General features: G+C 48.6%; 1 protein-coding gene across 3 annotated transcripts in view; it reads left to right on the forward strand.

Moving 5' to 3' along the window:
- si:dkey-91m11.5 (PH_BCR_vertebrate and RhoGAP_Bcr domain-containing protein) overlaps positions 1 to 21,629 on the forward strand; it is a 30,462-nt gene that overhangs the window by 2,617 nt on the left and 6,216 nt on the right. For all 3 annotated transcript variants that reach the window (XM_060054731.1, XM_060054732.1, XM_060054733.1), the window contains 15 exons: positions 10,275 to 10,453; positions 11,536 to 11,640; positions 12,431 to 12,616; positions 13,546 to 13,653; positions 13,928 to 13,976; positions 14,082 to 14,134; positions 14,545 to 14,685; positions 16,091 to 16,212; positions 16,773 to 16,938; positions 17,396 to 17,515; positions 19,240 to 19,315; positions 19,410 to 19,514; positions 19,735 to 19,809; positions 20,002 to 20,099; positions 20,220 to 20,351. In XM_060054731.1, the coding sequence (XP_059910714.1) occupies positions 10,275 to 10,453; positions 11,536 to 11,640; positions 12,431 to 12,616; positions 13,546 to 13,653; positions 13,928 to 13,976; positions 14,082 to 14,134; positions 14,545 to 14,685; positions 16,091 to 16,212; positions 16,773 to 16,938; positions 17,396 to 17,515; positions 19,240 to 19,315; positions 19,410 to 19,514; positions 19,735 to 19,809; positions 20,002 to 20,099; positions 20,220 to 20,351 (1,715 nt within the window). The remainder of the gene's footprint in view (positions 1 to 10,274; positions 10,454 to 11,535; positions 11,641 to 12,430; positions 12,617 to 13,545; positions 13,654 to 13,927; positions 13,977 to 14,081; positions 14,135 to 14,544; positions 14,686 to 16,090; positions 16,213 to 16,772; positions 16,939 to 17,395; positions 17,516 to 19,239; positions 19,316 to 19,409; positions 19,515 to 19,734; positions 19,810 to 20,001; positions 20,100 to 20,219; positions 20,352 to 21,629) is intronic.

The following is a 21,629-nucleotide window of genomic DNA, read 5'->3' on the forward strand; positions in this document are numbered from 1 at the left end:
CGCCAAGGACGCGTGGGGAGACTTCCTGTGTCTATGGTCTTATTAGAGGGTGAGGGTTGCTAACCCTCACCCTCAACCCAGGCGGCAGAACAAAGACACAGGTTCGGACTGCGATGATGATGATGAGAGTGGCCCCCTTGTGACTGAACAGTCTTTGTGAAGGATGGATGGATGAATGGATGGATGGATGGATGGGTAGATGGGCCCCTTTATGCATCCAGTCTTTTCCTGCAATGTTCAGGAACATATCCTGCATGGGATCATGTTTGAAAAATAACAGGGATCAAATTGTCCTGCCCAAGTTCTAGTAGCATTTCCGGATCACTGTGCTGTGTTGTGAATGAAAGGGGAATGAGAGGAGAGGCACGTAAAGGACTACTTCTGTCGGAGGTAAGACGCTTTCACGTGGAGCGAGCGAACCAGTAACATGGCTGAGGACCAATTAGAAGGACATACTGTTTATCTTTACATCCTGATGCTTTATCGGGTGATTCAATAACTATATATACCGCGTGCGTGCGTAATAATGGGGCTCCCCTCAATCCTTGAATTTTTTGGCGGTTGGCATCCATAAATGTTGCATCACCGCCAACTGTTGGGCGGTGATGCAACATTACCGCCCAACAAATCCAGCGTTGCTATGTCATGTGTGAAAGGGCAAACAACGGAAATGTTCCATAATGTAGCTGCATGTGTGAACAGGGACAATCCCTAGTGGTGCCTGAAAGGTTATCCCACAAACCAGTGTGAAAGAGGCTTCGTAGTTACAGATCTCTCTGTGAACCCTAGATAAATAGAGAGATATTGATACTGGGATGACAATCCAAAAGTATTGCATGAACGTGCTACGATTACTAACATTCATTGGGTGGTTCGTGCAGTCTCATGTTTTCAAAAGGCTGAATTAGGATACAGATTAGGCATTTAAGCAAGTTTGACAAAAAGCAGATTAACCCAATGATCTGAATAGCCTTTTGTTATATAAGGTGATGCTGTTTTAAGCTGACATGTGACTGTTGGCTGACTGTCGCTATAAGGTGTAATGTTGCACACTGCTCCAATTGCTAAAATGCATCAAATAAATAATATGCAGGTCTGTCTCAGTGTATCCCTTTTTCCACCCCTGACAAGTCCTCTTCCTTTTAAAAAGAATTGATGAGTAACTTTTCCCTCTGATTCTATATAAAGTTGAATATTCCACCATCAAATGAAACTTCTTTCTCAGTGAAAGGCTAACCCCACTAGCAGAAGCTATGATGCTGAATGTTCAGCTGTATCTGATCCGTCCTGCTGAGGCTGTCCGACGCTGACCTGCTTTTGAGGTAACGGCGCGTTTTGCTTTGTGAGAGAACCGTGCCTTGTGGATTACCATAAATCTGGATTTATTTCCCTGATGTCATAACAATGTTACTGTGCACATGGCGTGCTCAGGATTTAGGCAAGACAGTGTTTCAAGCCAAGGTGGACAATAAAATGGTTCTCTGTTGTGGTCCCTGACTTCTAGGGAAACATTTTTGTTGGTGTCTAATAAATTAGCTAGCTGCGTGCTGCTGTTTCACAAGAGCTCTACAGAGGAGGCACCTTGGAAACATGGGGCTACCCTCCAGCCTTTCTTGTGTTCTGTAAGGACTGGTGCTTCTTGGTGCTTCACATTTTCTCGAGATACATGACGCTAAGGCAGGCCTGGAGGCTGATAACCCAGACAGACTGGAGGTTGAAGACCTAACCACTGACCAGTACATCAATGTCCTGCCCAGTCATTTCAAACACAACAGCTGCTCTCTCAATCTGTTCTTTAGTCTGATGTAATTTCCTTCCTTATGAATACGAGTCTTTGAATGACAAAGTCTCCCTGTTTCAAGTAATCTAGGGCAGTTGTCAGGGCTGGTTGTAATTAGAGTGGTTATCAACGGCCTTCATAAGGAGGCCAACTCCCTGTAGGCTCCGTTAGCTCGTAGGTAATTATCATCATGACACTGAGAACAGGAGAGACTGGACCCATCACATGCTCAATGTAAGTTCCTTGTTTGTGTCCCTTGTGGTGAGGGAGAAGTAAACAGTCCTGTTGGCTAGCACCATGTGCGGTAATGTATGTGTATCTTTGTTTATTATCATTCCCTCTGGGCAAAACAAAGCTTGAGTAATTCAAAGGTTTTTATTTCAATTTGTTTTGTTGCCCGGATTTGTGGTGCTGGACTGAGCCAGGTACCAGTACTGTATATTATAGACCGGGTATCAGTACTGTGGAGTCCAGACCAGGTACCAGTACTGTAGAGTCTAGACCAGGGGCCAGGTACCAGTACTGCAGAGTCTAGACCAGGTACCAGTACTGTAGAGTCTAGACCAGAGGCCAGGTACCAGTACTGTAGACTCTACAGTACTGGTACCTGGTGAGAGGGGGAGAGGAGAGCAAGGGCGCGAGAGATACTAAAGAGCGCACCGCTTCTTTAGGTTCAGCTACTCTGGAGGCTCCTGGCCGTCCTGCCGCATCAATGACCTCCATGTCACCATGACATCATGTCGTACCCCCCACCCTGACCAACACCTCCCCTGCCCTGACCAACACTCCAAATAACCCCCCTACCCTGAGCAACACCCCCCCCATCCTGACCCAACACCTCCCCTTCCCTGACCAACACTCCACATAACCCCCCCCCCCCCCCCCCCCCCCAGGCTTCCACTGTTATTCCCTCGTGCTCCGGTACTCCAACCCAACCCGCCCCGCCCCTCTCTCTCTACCCTGGTCTCTCAAAGAGCCCTCTGTGTGTGTATGGAATGTCTCAGCTGCTTGTGTGTGTGTGTGTGTGTGTGTGTGTGTGTGTGTGTGTGTGTGTGTGTGTGTGTGTGTGTGTGTGTGTGTGTGTGTGTGTGTGTGTGTGTGTGTGTGTGTGTGTGTGTGTGTGTGTGTGTGTGTGTGTGTGTGTGTGTCCAGGCGTGCGGGAGTTGATAATTGTAAAGTGCTGTACATGTTCACCTCTTGAAACAACTGCTTGGGGGGGGGGGATATGAACTTAACCGGGATATCTTGTGCTGTTGATTTCCAAGTAAGGGAGTTTGAGAAAAGGTGTACAATCATTGCAGATTAATGGGTCCTTACTTGGAAAGGCCCACCCACCACCTGTGTTCCAGGAGGTGGTTTGTGTTTGAGGATGTCGCGTGTGGCTCACTCAAATTGAATGCTAATGTTGGGTGCAAATAAATAATACATAATACCTCGCGGTTATTAAGAGGAGGAGCCCCCATAGTCTGATCTTTGTCCTTAACTTTAAGAGATTGAATAGTATACAGAGTCGAGAAAACTTCCAAGCCACAAAACGTATGAAAAATAGTATCCCAGCACAGGAGTTTGAGACAAGGCGTTGCCCATTAAATGTTCCTTACTTGGAACCCACATGTTTGTCTTTCAGGAAATAGTTTCGCTTTGAAAGATCTAGTAGGTGGACCTGTTTTGCCAGGATAAACTGGCAACACGTGTCGTTTTCCCTGGAAAACGACACTTGCACAAAGTCCCCCTTCCATGTGTAGTAAGGCCTATACGCCTTAATGGCACAATGCTATGCTCAATTTACACAGAACTACACACTGACTGATGCACCTGCTCCTGCTCTGCTACTTGCTGCCGTTTGCCCACGTCTTTGTTCAGGAAGTTCACGGACTGGAACGATTACTGGCCTGTGATTCTCTCTCTCTCACGCAGAGCGTTGGAGCTCTGACAGGCTGAGCCATTTAAAACCCACTGATTAGTAGGTGAGCTGGGCTGGGTTCGGGAGGCCAGGGCCAGGCCTACGCCACTCCATGACTGCTCTAATTTTAGGCCCCACAAGAGAGCAGAGAGGTGCACTGCTCTCACCTCATCGCTCTGCTCCACAGTGAGGCCGGTGGGCTCACTGTTTCTAGTTCTGAAGTATCCCAGTGCTTCTCCATTTGACTCACCACATGGACCCAGGGAAGGAGGGAGAGCTCTAGACGGCTGACTCTCAAGCAGTGTGATATTCCACCAGTACAGACCTCACCATCTAATGCATCTCTGCAACGAAGAGAAGGTAAAGGAGTGTATGCTGCAGAGGGAGTAAAGGTCCTACGTAAACAGTCCTACGTCTTCCTGATGAGCGTACTTTGCTGCGTGAACATCATTGGATTCATAAACATTGTTGAAAGAGTCGACTCCCTTCCCCTCCCCAAAACCAGCCCCACCCTCCTCCAACCGCATGGCCGCGGTCTCCACGGCGACGAGGCGGTGAAGGGGAGAATCCATTCACTGGAACCCTCAACCTTTTAACAGCATCACATTTCGTCCCCTTTTCTCTGCAGACAAAAACAGCCGGTAGTGAAAGATGTTAGGAATGCTTATTGGCCTTCCCTCACCATTTTAGAGCCATCAGAAAATAGAACTCTTTATATATGTGCCGGGTCGATCAATACATTTGCTATTTAGGGATTATTCCTTTTAGACATAAACTGTTTACATTTGACCCAACTTAAGTCAAATGCATTCGATGCCTGCTGCTGTTTTGGTCTATTTATCCTGTGGTAAGGGATAGGGTCAGGGCTAGGGTTAGGTTCAGGGTTAGGTTCAGGGTAAGGGCTAGTGTTAGCATCAGGGTCAGGTTAGGGTCGTGGTCAGGGTTAGGGCTAAGGGTTAGGGTTAGAGTCAGGGTCCAGATGGGCTGGCATGGTGTGATGGACTGTCTCTATCTGCGCTGCTTCCTTCTCTGCTTGTTTTCCCGACCAGACAGGCTGAGCCTTCCCCTGAAGGAGCGTCAGGAGGTAGAAGAAGAAGGCTTTCATGCTTCCAAACGGCACAAGCTTTTTCTAATGGACACCCAAAGCCCAAAACACTGTGACAAATTCTTTAGTGGGGATAGCCGTTCAGTAAGGAGCCATGAGGTATAAAATACCAACAAAAGCACCAAAGTGATTGGCTAATCCTCCTCCTCCCAATCCCATTTGATGGTGGTTGTGAGCGTATCTATGGATTAGGATTAGATAGGGCTGTATGAACTGTATGAACATGTGGGCCAGCTGCTGGATTTTCAGGAAGGAGCTATGCGATGGAGCCATCACATAGCTCCTTCCTGCGCCCCAGGAGTCCGTGACCTCACTCCCACTCCTGTTCAGCTAGCTCTAGTTTTCCTCAGGTGGTCTTCAGGTGGCTAGAGTTTGTTGCAAGGTTGGAAGTCAAACATATGTGCTTTTGAACAAACGCCAAACAAGGCCATAGAACCACTTAATTCCCATGTCATACATGCAGATCAAAGCATGTGTGTGCGTGTGCCAGGGATGGTGAATTGTGTCACTTCACCCGCCACTGTGTCGGGTAATACTGTCAGGTCCGATCAAATTTGCACATTTAATACATTCGGCATATGGCGCTGCAGTTCTACAACCATTACTGTCAACATCCGGCCCCCTACTTCTTCTACGCCCCTTTTGCTGAACTGCGACTGTCAACATCCGGGGTAATATACCGGTAACGGGGCTCTCAAGTCTCATGCATTCGGCGTGAGACCATAGCTGTGTTCGAAATCGTTCCCTATCACGGATATAGTGCACTATATAGAGTGCTCGCCATTTTGTAGGGTGTTCGAATTCTCAGTGGTTAATTTCATGCACTATATAATAAACTTAAAATACCCCAAAATTGAGTGTACATACGATGTACCCTACATGTTACTCCCGTATCACTACCCAGCCGAAAAATAGATGCGCTATAAATTGTTTTGTATATAGCAGTCAGGAACATGGGCATAGTTGTGGAAGTGCTGGTGTTAGAAAAAAAAAAGTTGACGGGAATTAAAGTGCTGCACATCGACTGTACAAATGTAGATTATTCATCACAAGAATTTTAATTCAGAAATCGAATCGGCTAATAAAGTCTGAATTGTGAGATAAAATTCAGCATTCTGATAATAAAGTCTGAATACTTGGATAAAATCCGAATTCTGATAATTAAATCCAGCATTATAGATTAATTTAAGAAGTTTCTCACCAGTAATTTGTCGCCTGGTCGCGATGTCGAGTTTTTTTTTTTTTAAGTAGTTCACTAGCGTGCAATAATTTGCAGTGTCAGAATTCTGAGAATTTAGTCAGCATTTAGATTCCTCAGAATTCTCTGACACCGCAAATTAAAGTGCTACTTTTAACGAAATACTTTCAGCGTGACTGGAGTGAACTTCCTTAAATTAACCTTTAATGCTAGATTTGCATGAACGCTTTTGTGTGAATTAGTTTGGTTCCCTTTCATGGAAGCCGAAAGTGGGAGATTCCCACTTCCGGCTTGCCCCATGAATTCAACCCATGCACACGCCACACTTCCTCTTTTGCCGGAACATGCCCTCTTTTTGAGACGCTTTTAAAAAATGTTTTGCGGAATTTCAAAATCGTCCAGGATTTTATTAAAGACTCATACATTTTCACATTGTATTTGCGTTGCGTTTCTCTGGGTCGTTCACAAACTAGTTAGGCTACGCCCTCCCCTACTCAGTTCTGTTCGCTTTGCATTGGTGGAAGTGAGTAGGGGGAGTGGTTAAGTAGAGCCTTCAGATTGGACGGTTTGACTTACTCAGTTACCGACGTGTTTTGTATTAATTTTTTTACCATTATTGTTTTATAGGGACAATAATTAACAAATTTCTCCTACAGGGGATTGATAAAGTTCTATCTAGACTATTGAACAGAAAGAAACACTTGGTCATACTTTACACACTTTACCACAGCATTGGCCTAATGCCACAGATATATTTTCAGCATTGGACTGAATGCCATATAAATATATAATTGTTGTTGTTTTTGCACGTTTGCAACGTTTAAAAGTTCAGGGTATAAAGTTCAAGTATATGCCTCTACTTGTATTGCTTAAGCTAATAGCATTTTGAGGCAGTGTTTTTTTCTGAATATTAGTGGGGGCAATAATGCTTACTATCATACGTTAGTTACCAGGTCTGTGGACACATTTGTATGCAGTCACATGTAAATAACATGTTATGATGGTGTAGCCATGCATGTTGTTTTATTGTTAATGTGTCAATTTGTTTTTTAGTGAAAATACTTTGTATAGATGAATTATCCCCCAACTTGTCATCGTAACACCTTTGAAATAAACATGACTTAACATGGCAGATACCTGTATATTGTTTATCATATGCAGTAAGAGCGTAACGTTTTCAACTCAGTTCCTTGGCAGAACCTACTTACAGTAAAAATCACTTCTGATGGGAAAAAAGATGTGTATGAAAAACACTTTTCTTATCTATTGTTACTATTATATTGTTTAAAATGTACGCATATATTAAAAAAATATATAGTGTATAAAAAAGATGAGTGGCTGGTCGATTTTTATATCTACCTGCCACAGTGGCTGGTGGGCAAAAAAGTAAATTTCCATCTCTGGCGTGTGCACTTGTGCGTGTGTATAGGCTTTCAGATGGCTACTGTTGGATCCACTAACGACGGAAAAAAAACTTGGATCATCATTCTTTGAGAACAGTGTGTGTGTGTGTGTGTGTGTGTGTGCGGTGCGTGCGTTTGTGTGTGTGTGCGTGCGCCCAGTCCTAGGGATGCTCTCAGGACTACAGTCCGCAGGAGAGGCTTCACCGACCCCCTCTGTCCCAGCTGTCAGGGACGCTAAGCGCTCTTATGCAACACCAGCAGAACGCCTCTGTTCCGGACAGCTGAGGGACACCGGGGGCATGGCTGCTGGCCTCGCCTCTCTGTCCAGCGTCGGCCCGTCCCAACGCAGACCTCTGTTCTCCTCTGTTGCTCTGCTTTGTACCAAGAAGCTGCAGTGTGGTCGTTCCTTCTGTCCCGCACCCCTCCTCCGCAAGGTTGGAGATGATCTACTGAGGTGGGGATGATTTAATCGGTTGGGGAGGATCGACTAGGTGGAGATGATATAATTGGGTGATGATGATACCATCGGGTGGTGAGGATTTAATCGGGTGGAGTTTATATAACCGGTTGGTGATAGCGTTGCATAAGCAAAAAGGGTTTTCATGTCATTGGTAAACAATTAATTTTGTGTAAACAAGGCTTTGTAGTTTTCTGTAGAAGGAACTAATGCAATGCAGGTAAGGGTTATTTACTTTAGTTTGGATATACAGTAGTTTGTTATTGTATATAAAGTTATACACTCTAAAAGGCCCAGAATCAAATTTAGTAACAGTGGACCTCGTAGAAACAGATCAGCACCGTCATGGCTTCTAAAGTGTGTGTGTGTGAGTGAGTGAGCACAGGGAGGTGTTTGTGATAGGATGACCTTGTGGCCAAAGCCTGTATCCGCTCTGAGGTGATAAAGATGAACGCTCCGGCGGGGGCACTTCCTCAAAACAGCCAAACCAACCTCTGTAAGGATCACGATGGAGCTGATAATGCCTCACCAAAACTCTCTCTTTCTCTCTCTCACCCTGCGGTGACACCATCTCACCAGCACTCTCTCTCTCTGCTATGATACCGTCTCACCACCACTCTCTCTCTCTCACCCTGCTGTGATACCGTCACCAACACTCTCTCTCTCTCTCTCTCACCCTGCTGTGATACCGTCTCACCACCACTCTCTCTCTCTCTCTCTCTGCTGTGACACCGTCTCCCCAGCACTTTCTCTCTCTCTCACCCTGCTGTGATACCGTCTCACCAGCACTCTCTCTCTCTCTCACCCTGCTGTGATACCGTCTCACCAGCACTCTCTCTCTCTGCTATGATACCGTCTCACCACCACTCTCTCTCTCTCACCCTGCTGTGATACCGTCACCAACACTCTCTCTCTCTCTCTCACCCTGCTGTGATACCGTCTCACCACCACTCTCTCTCTCTCTCACCCTGCTGTGACACCGTCTCCCCAGCACTCTCTCTCTCTCTCACCCTGCTGTGATACCGTCTCACCAGCACTCTCTCTCTCTCACCCTGCTGTGATACCGTCACCAACACTCTCTCTCTCTCTCTCTCACCCTGCTGTGATACCGTCTCACCACCACTCTCTCTCTCTCTCTCTGCTGTGATACCGTCATCACCAACACTCTCTCACCCTGCTGTGATACCGTCACCAACACTCTCTCTCTCTCTCACCCTGCTGTGATACCGTCTCACCACCACTCTCTCTCTCTCTCTCTCTGCTGTGATACCGTCATCACCAACACTCTCTCACCCGGCTGTGATACCGTCATCACCAACACTCTCTCACCCGGCTGTGATACCGTCAGCATACTTTTTCTTCATCTTTTCGTTCTCTCTGGGTTCAGTAGGTTGAGCTGCAAGAGGATGTGATTCAGTTCCCTGGCTGCTGGTTAATCTGAGAGGAACACAGATTGGCCTTTCACACTCCCTCCCCTGGGCTGGGGGGCACTTCCTGGAGCCGTCCCAGTCCCTCTCTCTCTCACTCTCCATTTATCTCCATGTATCTCTTTTCCTTTGTTGCCCTCCCAACCTACCTCTATAGATCATTCCTCTCTCTCTTTCTCTCTCTATCACTCTCTCTATTTTATTTTTTCCGTAATGCTCTCCTCCGTTCATACGAGGGTTACACTAGCAAAAAAGCTGAACAAAAGCTCTTTCAACTGCGAAAGAACTTGACCATTCTTTCATTATTGTTGCGGTTCAGAGAGCTGTCAGCACACTGATAATCATCGTAAGAGTCAAAAGATAGCGCTGAGTCATGTGGGCAGGCAGTAAGCACTGCCGTCCAACACGTCGTCCCACTCCAGGACCAACGGCGACACAAACTTAGACGGCACCCTTACACCCTGGTGAAGGTGAAACCCCACCCCCACCCCCCCACCCCTCTTCGTCAGGGTCAGGGTCACGGTTAGGGTCATGGTTATGGTCAGGGTTAGGGTTAGGGTTCATCATCATCTGATGAATCTTCCCTCATGATGTTAATTGAATCATTTACACCATTATTATTATGGGGCTTAGGATTGACATTCTCTAAAGTTCCCTCAAACTTTTACCTCTGTTTTATTATTGTATTTTCCATTACGGTTTATAATGACAAGGACTGTATACATCTGTAAAATGTTTTTATGTAATGGATGTAATGTAACGAATATGACCTGTGATATGAAACTCAAGGACAACATTATAACCCTAGCCACTACTACAACCACTACTAGTACAACTATTAGTAGTACTACCACTACTAGTATTACTAGTACTATTATTAGTAATAGTACTACTAGTAGTACTACTAATAGTTGTACTAGTAGTGGTTGTAGTAGTGGCTATCATATCATATCATTACTAGTAGAAGCCCATCTGTGACCCGCTGGTGCTTTCCTCAACAGACCCCGGGTCCAGGGAGGTCTCTCCATCCCTCTGCGTTGATCTGGACCGACCCCCGGAGGAGGCTGGGCGGGGCCGGGAGGAGGCCTGCATCCCTGCCGCCTCCTCCTCGTCCCCTCGCCGGCTGCGCTCCAGGAGCCAGGACACACAGTCCTCCGGATCCCTGGAGTCGGCTCTGTCGGTACGGGGGGCGCTGCGGGTCACCGCTGGCTGGCTGGCTGTATGTGGAGCTGGCTGAAAGGCTGGCTGGCTGGCTTGCTGGCTGACTTTATGTGGAGCTAGCTGATTGGCTCGCTGGCTGGTTAGCTGGCTGACTGTATGTGGAGCTGCCTGATTGGCTGGCTGGCTAGCTGGCTGACTGTACGTGGAGCTGGCTGATTGGCTGGCTGGCTGGCTAGCTGGCTGACTGTATGTGGAGCTGGCTGGCTAGCTGGCTGACTGTATGTGGAGCTGCCTGATTGGCTGGCTGGCCAGCTGGCTGACTGTATGTGGAGCTGGCTGATTGGCTGGCTGGCTGGCTGACTGGCTGGCTAGCTGGCTGACTGTATGAGGTGGTGGCTTGCTGACTGGCCAGCTAGCTGGCTGAATCCATGTGGTGCTGGCTGGCTCGCTGGCTGGCTAGCTGGCTAGTTGGCTGACTGTATATGGTGCTGGCTGGCTGGCTGATTAGCTGGCTGGCTGTATGTGGTGCTGGCTGGCTGGCTAGCAGGCTGACTGTATGTGGTGCTGGCTGGCTGGCTGACTGTATGTGGTGCTAGCTGGCTGGCTGGCTATCTGGCTGGCTTTATGGTTAGCTGGATGGCTGGCTGGCTGCAGCTGTGACACCAGGTGTCTGGCTATCAAGACATTAAACCTATCAAGTTCCATCGAGTTCTGGGGCCCTCTCTTCTATGTTAAGTAGTTCCACGTGTCCTTTAAACGGTCTTCCTCTGTTTGGGTCTCCTAACAAAAGCTCTTTAAGATCCACCTTCACACTCGCTCCACTGATCTCTTTTTATTCTTGTACAATACGTCCGTGGAATGGGGGAGAGAGTGTGTTCGGTGTCCCTCGTCAACCCATGTGGAATAATGTGTGTGCCTGTGTGCCAGGGGTGTGCGTGCGTGGAGAGGGCAGCAGTCCACTTGTTTCCCTGGTGAACTGTAATCCTTTCCAAAAACGTTGGATCAAAAGGAGATGGCAACAACATGATGACAGTTGTGTTAACTCCCTGCTTGTTTTTTGTTTATTGTTTGTTTGTTGTCATCTGGCCTCCGGTCCCTCAGGTGGAGCTCGACCAGGAGAAGGGTTTGGAGATGAGGAAGTGGGTTCTGTCGGGGATCCTGGCCAGCGAAGAGGCCTACCTGGGCCACCTGGAGGCCCTCCTGATAGTGAGTGAAACACCAGGCACACGTCTCCTCACTGTCACCTTTCCACTGTGTAACCCTAACCCTTAACCTTAACTTTCCACTGTGTAACACTACCTCTAAATCGAATATATCCAACTGCTTTAAATTGAAGAAGAACGCTCGCTGAATGCAGTCCAAAGCAACTCTAAATTGATTTCCTGAAATTTTAAAGATTAAAGGCACCCAGTGCAACTTTATGTAAACATTCAATGAAAAATAAACATTCAATTTGTAGTCTTTTTTACACGTAGTAAGTTTCAATAACTCCATACCATTACATATCGACATTCAAGGAGCAAAGATGAGACGTCGTTGTGTGGTGAGAACTGATAGAAAATCGTAAACAACAACAATCGCCGGTGGGGAGAAGCCATTTTTCCATTGACTGGAAGCCTGCTTTATTTATTGTAGGTTACAAAAAATAAAGAAAATGGCGGCATTGTTGTTGTTATCGATTTTGTATCAGTTCTCACCACACAACGACGTCTCATCTTTGCTGCTTAAATGTCGGTATGTAATGGTATGGAGTTATTGAAACTTACTACGTGTAAAAAAGACTAGAAATTGAATGTTTATTTTTAAGCCTCGAAAGTTGCACTGGGTGCCTTTAAGAAAAAAGTGGGTTGCAGCTTTGTAAATGCTGTCTCTTACTCTGAATCCATCTTGGTGATGCGTTGCTCGAGAGTTTGACCTCGTAACGTGTTCCAGTCTGTACTGCGTTCATCCTCCAGCCTTGGTAACGTATGGCTTGTGACTCACCCTGTCCCCTCAGCCCATGAAGCCCCTGAGGGCCGCTGCCACCACCTCCCAGCCCATGCTGAGCACCCAGCAGATAGAGACCATCTTCTTCAAGGTCCCCGAGCTCCACCAGATCCACAAGGACTTCTACGATGCCCTGCTGCCCCGGGTCCAGGACTGGAGCTCCCAGCGGTGTGTTGGCGACCTCTTCCAGAGGCTGGTGAGCGGAGACCGCAGGGTGTCATTCTGGTTCCATGGTCCTCCTGCCCACTAGATGCTCCTCCACTAGATGTTCCTCAGTCCACTAGATGTTCCTCAGTCCACTAGATGTTCCTCAGTCCACTAGATGTTCCTCAGTCCACTAGATGTTCCTCAGTCCACTAGATGTTCCTCAGCCCAATAGCATGTTAGCATGTTAGCTACATTCTAGAAAATAATTAAATAATGAACGTGAAGTTGAGTCATCAGTGATACCTAAATGTGATCTACCTCCTGCTCGGTCACACACAAAAAACACGGTACTTAAAATAAATGAGAACGCTGCTTGTTGATCAAACGACGCCATTGGTTGAGTCAGACGGTTTTCTTTCCTTCAGCCCAATAATTAAAGGCCGCCTTAAAACGGTGCCTTTCATCCCTAATAGGGCGGGGGTTGGATGGTGGGGGGGGGGGGGGGGGGGGGGGGTAAAGAGTGTGTGTGAGGGTCTGCTGGATGGGGGACAACATCTGAGCAGACCGCCTGGAGTCCCCTGGCTGATGAAAGCCCTGTGCCACCACAGTGGAGCTCAAAGCACACACGCACGCGCAATGCACTCGCACGCAAACGCACTCGAACTAGCAACACGCATGCATGCACACGCATGCATGCACACGCATGCATGCACACATATTCACTCACTCGTGTGTACACACATCCAGACACACACTGCAGCGTGGATGAAAGAATCCCACGTGAGCACTAGTTTATCCATACACACCCTGTGACTGCTCTGTCTCTTGTGGTACACACGCACACACAAACAGGGTAGTGTACCAGTAGAGCTCTTCCTCCACTCCTCCTATGTGAGTCATGGACCCAGGACCCCATGTCCTGGGTCTGATAGGGTCTCTGCCCCCTCATGGACCATGAGTCTCCCCGCCCCCCTACAGGCCAACCAGCTGGGCGTGTACCGGGCCTTCGTGGATAACTACAAGGTCGCCGTGGAGACGGCCGACAAGTGCTGCCAGGCCAACGTCCAATTCGCCGAGATCTCTGAGGTATGTGTTCTACCACGAAGCCAAGGTGGCGTTGGGCTGGAAAGGTTGGCTGTATTGAGATGTGGGGGCAGGGTGAGGTTGAACCAAATCAGTGCTCACCTGCCATCGTGACATCCCCTGGAATCCTTCCAGCCAATAGGAGAGGGAAAATGCATTTCACTCTAAACCTGTTTGATGAATTGTGATGTAATGTGACAGAGAAAGTGATAAAGTGGTACAGTGTAAACTGCTGGTTTGGATACAGTTTTATTTATTATCTTTCTCTGTGCCGTAGAACCTCAAGGTGAAGAGCAACAAGGAGTCGCCTAAAAACTCCCTGGAGGGTAAGGCCTGTCTGGTCACGCACACACACACACACACTCACCATGTGAGTCACGGCGTCAGGAGGGGCCGTATTGAACATGAATCTTCCTGCTCTTCTTCCTCAGCTCTCCTGTACAAACCTGTGGACCGGGTGACGCGCAGCACACTGGTTCTGCACGTACGTCCTGCCCCTGATGAGCTCTGTTGATAACCAGGGTTTATACCCGGACCCTGACCCGGACCCTGACCCGGACCCTGACCCGGACCTCGGTCCCCACGGTCCTGCTGCCTCACGCAGACCCGGAGAGAAGGACAGAAACACGTACTGATAGACAGGAATCCGGCCAACTGTACCTATGGTTCCCATGGTTACTGTCTGTTGGCAGGATAGTGTACTGTAGAGTAGCGGGGGTTTAACCAAGAAGAAATGTTCTGGGTTCGATCCCCAATGTGCACTTGACTACTTGTAGGCGTGGTTGAGCAAGACGACCCCTGACCCCCACACGCCCTATCCAAAGGCGTGTGGGGAGAAAGCTTCATCGCTAAACGTCGTTACCATTACGACGAATGTTGTGTTTTCATCGGTAGGATCTGCTGAAGCACACGCCGGCCTGCCACCCCGACCACGCCCTGCTGCAGGACGCCCTGCGCATCTCGCACAACTTCCTGTCCAGCATCAACGAGGAGATCACGCCGCGCCGCCAGTCCATGACCGTGAAAAAGGGGGAGGTGAGTCTCTGTCGTTCCCCCCCCCCGCGCGGGGCCCTGAACCGAGCCGGGGTGCCCCTGAATCAAGCCCGGGTCCACTTCCTGACTGCCCCCCCACCCCCCACCCCAGCCCCACATGGACCCCCCCAGGACCTCGAGGTCCACTTCCTGTCTGCCCCCCAGCCCCACGTGCAGCCCCAAAGAGCCCAGAGGTCCACTTCCTGCCCCCCCCCACCCAGCCCCAAGTGGACCCCCCCAGGACCTAGACGACTGGTGGGAAGTTCCTTCATTCAGGGTTTTTCTTCTCTATCTTGGAGCCTGCCCCCCCCCCCCCCTCCCCTATCCTTCCTTCCCCATCCCAAGAAAAGACGTTGATGCAACATCGATGACTGGTTTCTATTAAGTCGAATCTTGACAATCTGTTAAAGTAATCTTCAAACCCGAAGTGATTTTGCTATTCGATTGTATTGAAACCGCTCACTGCTGAGGCAACACTAATTGTTTATGATGGATTTTCTCGCTGCTGGTTCTCTTTGAAGTGAGCATTTGATCGGCACTTTGTCACAGACAAAGACCCCTTTAGGAAATGGATCACAACAGCGGCCGACACAAACGGGGAACCCGCCGTCCTCCCGTGTGCAGAGGCCTGTGTGGACTCTGAGGTCACACGCTCGAGGCTCAGCCACTACTTGGTTGCCACTGTTTGTGTTTCCCTGGAAACACTGTGCCACTGGAGTCATGTTGTTGATCCTCTGCCAGCTCTATGAAATATGGGTCAGCTTCCAATATGTTGCTAGAACCACACTGGCCCACTTCTGCTGCCTCCATGGCCAAGTGCGCTAGCAGGAACAGAGTGTTTAGTCAGTGAGAGGTTTCATCAGTGAGAGGGGGGCAGGGTCTGTGGGCTGATTTGTTAGAGATCCTGAGCGCAGAGGTCAAGGCCCATTTTAATACCAGACAGTCCCACCAGCCGCGTGCAGATGTCGTCATTACGACGGATTATGTCAGTAAATGTCAGAAAGCTGCAATCTGTCCATGTTGACACCATGCATCGCTCCAGCAGTCGGACCCCACCCCCTCAGAGACGCCCCCTAAAGGAAGGGCTCAGGCATTAATGAGTGGCTGGCTGAGTATGCCGACACCGTCAAGAGGTTGGTTGTCTCATCACTTTATTACCCCATGAGATCATCATATCTCATGGGGTAATAAAGTCGTGTAGAGCTGATCTGTTGTAACGTTACAGTGTTTGTTGTGCTTGTGTGTGAGGTTGAATGGAATAGGAGCCCTTGTGACTGTATGGCTCCTAGCAGTCACGCGATCATATTCAAAGCACAGATTTAGATAAGCTGGTGTCCATTTGTTGACTGTTGACATCCTGCTGGCGGATCCTGTTGTTCTTCTGAGAACGTTCTCCTTGGTTCCTCAGAACCGGCAGCTCCTCAGGGACCGCTTCATGGTGGAGCTGGTGGAGGGATCCAGAAAGCTCCGGCACGTTTTCCTCTTCACCGACCTGTTGCTCTGCACCAAGCTGAAGAAACAGCCTGCAGGGTGGGTCGCCGCGCAGCTCCCACACCTCTCTCCAGAACCCCCGGCTCACAGGGGAACACAGAGCAGCTGACAGACTTTAGAAGGACTTCAGACAGGGTTTAGGGTTTAATGAACAAACTGCTGGAATGCAGCCACCTCAGCGCCTGGGTTGTAGTCGGTGATGTTATCCACAAGCAGTAGAAATGGGTCCATGTCATCAACCTTTATCGATACAAAGAGGCTGAATTCAATGAGGGCCTGTGTTCAGGTTATATGGCCCAACAAAAGCACACAAGGAACGTGATGGATAGAAATAAAGATGGATAGGGTGAGCCCTAGCACATCAGGAAATACCAAGTGAACTAAAAAATGTAAGTAATTGCAGGGATTTCCTGCAATTACAGGAAGTCATGGTAAAATTTGATGATACAGATTGAGATCTACTTAAAAGCAATCACAGTCCACAGCCAGTCGGTTGGTTGGTTTTGTTTTAAATGCCTTGGTACACTGGTGTTGTGGGAGGTGTTCTCCTTTTCTCTCCGGAGAAGCATTATGTGTTGTGACGTGTTCTCCTTTCTCAGGAAGGCGCAGCAGTATGAGTGCAAGTGGTACATCCCCCTGGCAGACCTCGCCTTCCACACCATCGATGACGCAGAGTCCACGACCATCCCTCTGGTCCAGGATGAGGAGATAGACGCCATGAAGTTCAGGATCTCCCAGATCAAGAACGACATCCAGAGGGAGAAGGTGAGGGCTTTGACGAAGATGGGGATGATCATCTCAATGCAATGAATTTATCAGTCCGGTACGCGAAGCTCGATGATGTGTGGCGCAATGCATCGATTTTCTATGTCCTTTTGATCAATGAGAACATGTGGTTCCTCTTCAACCTTTAACGAAATGATGGGACAGCAGTGGCAAACTTCTGGCTGGGACCAACATCTGGACATTTTTTAACAGTAAACTTGAATGTTTATGTAAAAAACATTTTAATGTCGATCCTTTTTCTGAAATATGTCTTTAAACCACCGCTTACAAAACCTGAAATTTCCGCATTGCAGCATCCTCATTTAAAACACAGCGTCTATCCAAGAGATCACCTTGTGAGGGAGATCACCTAGATCACCTACTGAGAGGGATCCCCTAATGAGAGAAATCCCCTAGGGAGGGAGATCTTCCTGACACTCTTCCCCTCTCTCTCCAGAGGAGTGCAAAGGGGCTGAAGCTGCTGGAGCGTCTGAGGAAGAAGCTCGCTGAGCAGGAGTCTCTGCTGCTGCTCACCTCCCCCAACATGGCCTTCAGGGTGGCCAACCGCAACGGCAAGGTCAGTCCCCTAGACCTGGCTATCAAGAGTCCCTCCTGGTCCTCCTCCTTCTAGTCCGGTGCCTCCCTTCTCTCTGCCTTCAGCTACTGTAGGAAGGATTCCAGAGTTAGAAAAAGGGATTGAGCAGAAGAGAACAAGATTTGCAGAGTAAACATCCCAAAAAACATCCCTTCCCTCTCTGCTTCCTTGTCTCTCTGTGCTAATAGCTGTTGCATTTCACCACCTGTACTCGATAGGCACAGTTCACTGATAGCTAGCGGTTGAGGGAGGCAGTTTTGTAGTGTGGTTTATATTTTTATCTTGGAGCTTGTTTCAAGAGCTTCAGGCCAAGCTGACCTTGTAAGTAATGACTTTGACTCTTTGACTGAGAAGGTTAACTTAAGGGAAGGCTGACCCATGGATTCATGAATGATCCTACGTCGTGTGCAGTCTGACTAACATATTATGAAAACAACACAGTTGTTTTGGGACTCTGGTGCTCCCATACGCATACAAAATCCATACATGATTTTCTGAGTGAGATATGCATTTATGAAAGTACCCCGCCTACAGTTACCAAACGAGCGAGTCAGTTTCGGCGCCCCCTCCTACGTAGGAAGGGGGTACAGTTCAAAATTACCTCCCACTTCCCCACTCCCCTCCAATAAGATCATAGCTAAGATTTTGTGGACCAGCGGACGAGCAGCCCCGGCGGGGGGAACTCGGCGGTAGTGTGATATTAAAAGTACCATAACGGTGTCCAATGCTCAAACAGAAAAGGGTGACCCCCCCCCCCCACACGCAACTCAGTATCACGCGAATTCATGCTCATGCGCACAAACGTTAATCTATTGAATCTTGTCCCAGAGCACGATGGTCCTACTTTTTTCGTTCTACAAAGAACGAAATGTAAACCAATGCATTCTGAATGGGAGCATTTCTCAGATGTTTTGTGTGCTACACAGAACGAAATGTAAACCAATGCATTTTTGAATGGGAGCGTTTTTCTGACGAGAGAGAGAGTGTGCGCAGACAGTACAGTGCACCCTCTAGTTATCTAGTATATGTCAATATTTCAGATTTTTTTAAGCAGACCTCCTCAAAAGCTGAAACAAACGTGCTCCACAGAACGTGCGTTACTCCGACAATTAACGTGCTCCACAAAAAGAAATGAGAGAGAGAAGGCGAGAGGAGGACAAAGAGAGCTTCAGAAGGGGTGTGTGCAGATAGTACAACGCACCCTCTACTTGTGTTTGTGTCAAAACAATAAATGCATCAAAGGGTAAATGAAATGTACCAGGGATACTCTGATTTCCCCGTTTTCCACACACACGCACACATACACACCAAGCACACACAGAGAGACACACAGCCTATGCTTTAATGGTGCTCAACGCCGGCCCAGAGAACATCAGCTTTCCTACTCCTCTCTGCAGCTGTCCACCTGATGGGGAGCTTTCAATGATTACTGCTGTTTGTGTTGGTATCTGGGACACTGAAAACAACGTGTGTGTTTGTGTTGCCCTCTGCTGGTACACTGGTAAGCCTACAATCAGCCGACATCAGCAAACGAGAAATGTTTCCCTTTTGAATTAAGATCATAATTTAGTGTGTGTGTGTGTGTGTGTGTGTGTGTGTGTGTGTGTGTGTGTGTGTGTGTGTGTGTGTGTGTGTGTGTGTGTGTGTGTGTGTGTGTGTGTGTGTGTGTGTGTGTGTGTGTGTGTGTGTGTGTGTGTGTGTTCCAGGGCTTCACTTTCCTGATCTCCTCTGACTACGAGCGAGCTGAGTGGCGAGAGCTGGTTCACCAGCAGCAGAAAAAGTGTAAAGAGCTTTCTTTCCTTAATTGGTCATGTTCCACTCAACACTCTTTAAACATTAATAACATTCTAACTGTTATTGGTGTTCTTTGCTTCAGGTCACAAAAGCTTCTCCCTGACCTCTCTAGAGCTGCAGATGCTCACCAACTCATGTGTGAAGCTCCAGATGGTCCACTCCGTCCCTGTGATCATGAGTAAAGAAGGTGAGAAGAAGGATACACCTCGGTCAACTCTATCATTAGGGCTTCAACCCTCAATCCCATCAACCAACATGGTGCTTGTCCCGCAACATAGTTTGAGAAACACTGCTGTTCGTCATGCTGCACACAGGTCTTTATGGGACTTTGTCCTGAGTAGACTCTAGTATTGCTTGTTTTTCTTTCCTGTCAGTCGTGATCCATAAAGCTCTCCCTTCCTCCACAGACGAAGAGTCTTCCGGTCTGTACGGCTTCCTGAATGTCATCGTCCACTCCGCGTCCGGATTCAAACACACCTCCAGTGAGGAGCTTCTGTTCTTTTGTTCGTCTTTCAATCTATTCCAAAGTGAAACACGTCTTTACTCAAAATGTGGTCGTATTTTTGATGGTTCTCTTCCGGAATCAGAACAATGTTAGCAGAGTAACTCATACAGACTGCGTCCAGTCAACCTCCTTTGTGTGGATGATGCTGACATCAAACGCTTTCTTCCAGATCTGTACTGCACCCTGGAGGTGGACGCCTTCGGCTACTTTGTGAACAAAGCCAAGACGCGCGTGTACCGGGACTCCACGGAGCCCTGCTGGAACGAGGTGAGCCTCCAGCGGCCCCTCCCTGAGACACAGCCGCTAGCACAACAAGGAGGCCAGTGGTGGACCCCAGTTGTGAGTGCTGGCGTCAGCATGACGTCTGACTGTGTGTCTCCACCACAGGAGTTTGAGATCGAGCTGGAGGGCTCCCAGACCCTCCGGCTGCTCTGCTATGAGAAGTGCTGCGGCAGGACCAGGCAGTCGCGGGACGAGGGGGAGAACACAGAGCGCATCGTGGCCAAAGGGCAGATCACGGTAGGAGGCGGTGCCCTCGGTGGAGGATCACAGTGTTAGGAGATCAGAAGGCTTGGGTGTCCCTGAAGTTATTCAGGTATTTAAAAAAATACATGGGAAAATATTCTAACTTATTTTATCATTTAATAATGATTAATAATTTATAAAATAAAATGATTCAACTTGACGAACAGGTCTGCACTTGGGGAGCAGCAATCACACACAAAGTCTGGAACATATATTATGCATAAAAATAAAAATATAGGCATAAATCGATTTTATGCCTATTTAAAGGAGCAGGCCGCTCAACGGTCAGTTACTGACCGCTGAGAGGTCCGGCCGCTGTACCTCCTGAGCCACTGAGTGGTCCAACTGTCCGACCCAACTTTAGTTCTGTGTCCCCTGTGCTCTATCAGCATAACACTATCAGTATCACTATCGCCACTATCAACACCCTCAGTTATGTTCCCTGCTCCATTAGGGCCCAGGGACACAATAAACAAAGCGATTATTGTTTTCATTCTAGATTCATTCAGGCTGTGGAGTCCTTGCGGTTCATGTGCAGACACCTTCATGTTAATCCTTTGGTCTGATAGGCCAGGGAACATGGTGCTATTAGTGGGCCTCAGGGTTATGACAAGGGGGGGGGGGGGGGGATTAGAGTTCTGAGGGGAGGGGCGGTTGTGGAGGGTGAAGGGGAGGGGTTAAGCACCATCCTGACGCAGCTCACTGGCAGCCATCCAAGTAATGACTTCATGTGCAATCGCTCTAACGTTGGCGAGGAGCTATTTATCGCTTCAGGAGAAGCTTACCGGAGATATGGAAATCACCTGTGGGAAACCCCTCCCCTCACCCCCATCCCCTTCTCCCTCCCCACCCTGTGCTAGGCGAGAGTGAGCCTGTGTGCAGTAAAGGGGGAGACTGAGATGTAATCCTCATGTGAGGAGGAGGACGTGCCGAGGGAGGCGGGCTTTGTTCTTAAGAGCCTCCGGGGCCCTGGCGAGAGTGAGGGTTAGGGACGGCAGCAGGAGACGCAGCGTGTCAGGGTCTGGCGAGGGCATGGATACCGGACACCAACCCACTGCTGTGGCTCCTCATAGACCTTCTCTTTAGATCGTCGGCTCGGGTTGAGTTTGAGTCGCTTTGTGAGCGAGCGCCGTGCGTTCAGAATGACGGAGAGGCGCGGCGCCGCTGAGGGGCTGGAACCCAAAGACAACGACAGCTGTTCCCCCGAGGGGGAGGGGAGGCCGGCCCCCGGGAGAGCCCTGTGGGAGAGGGTCCGCAAGGCCCTGCTCAGAC

The sequence above is a fragment of the Gadus macrocephalus genome, chromosome 6, assembly GCF_031168955.1.
Source record: "Gadus macrocephalus chromosome 6, ASM3116895v1".
NCBI lineage: Eukaryota > Metazoa > Chordata > Actinopteri > Gadiformes > Gadidae > Gadus > Gadus macrocephalus.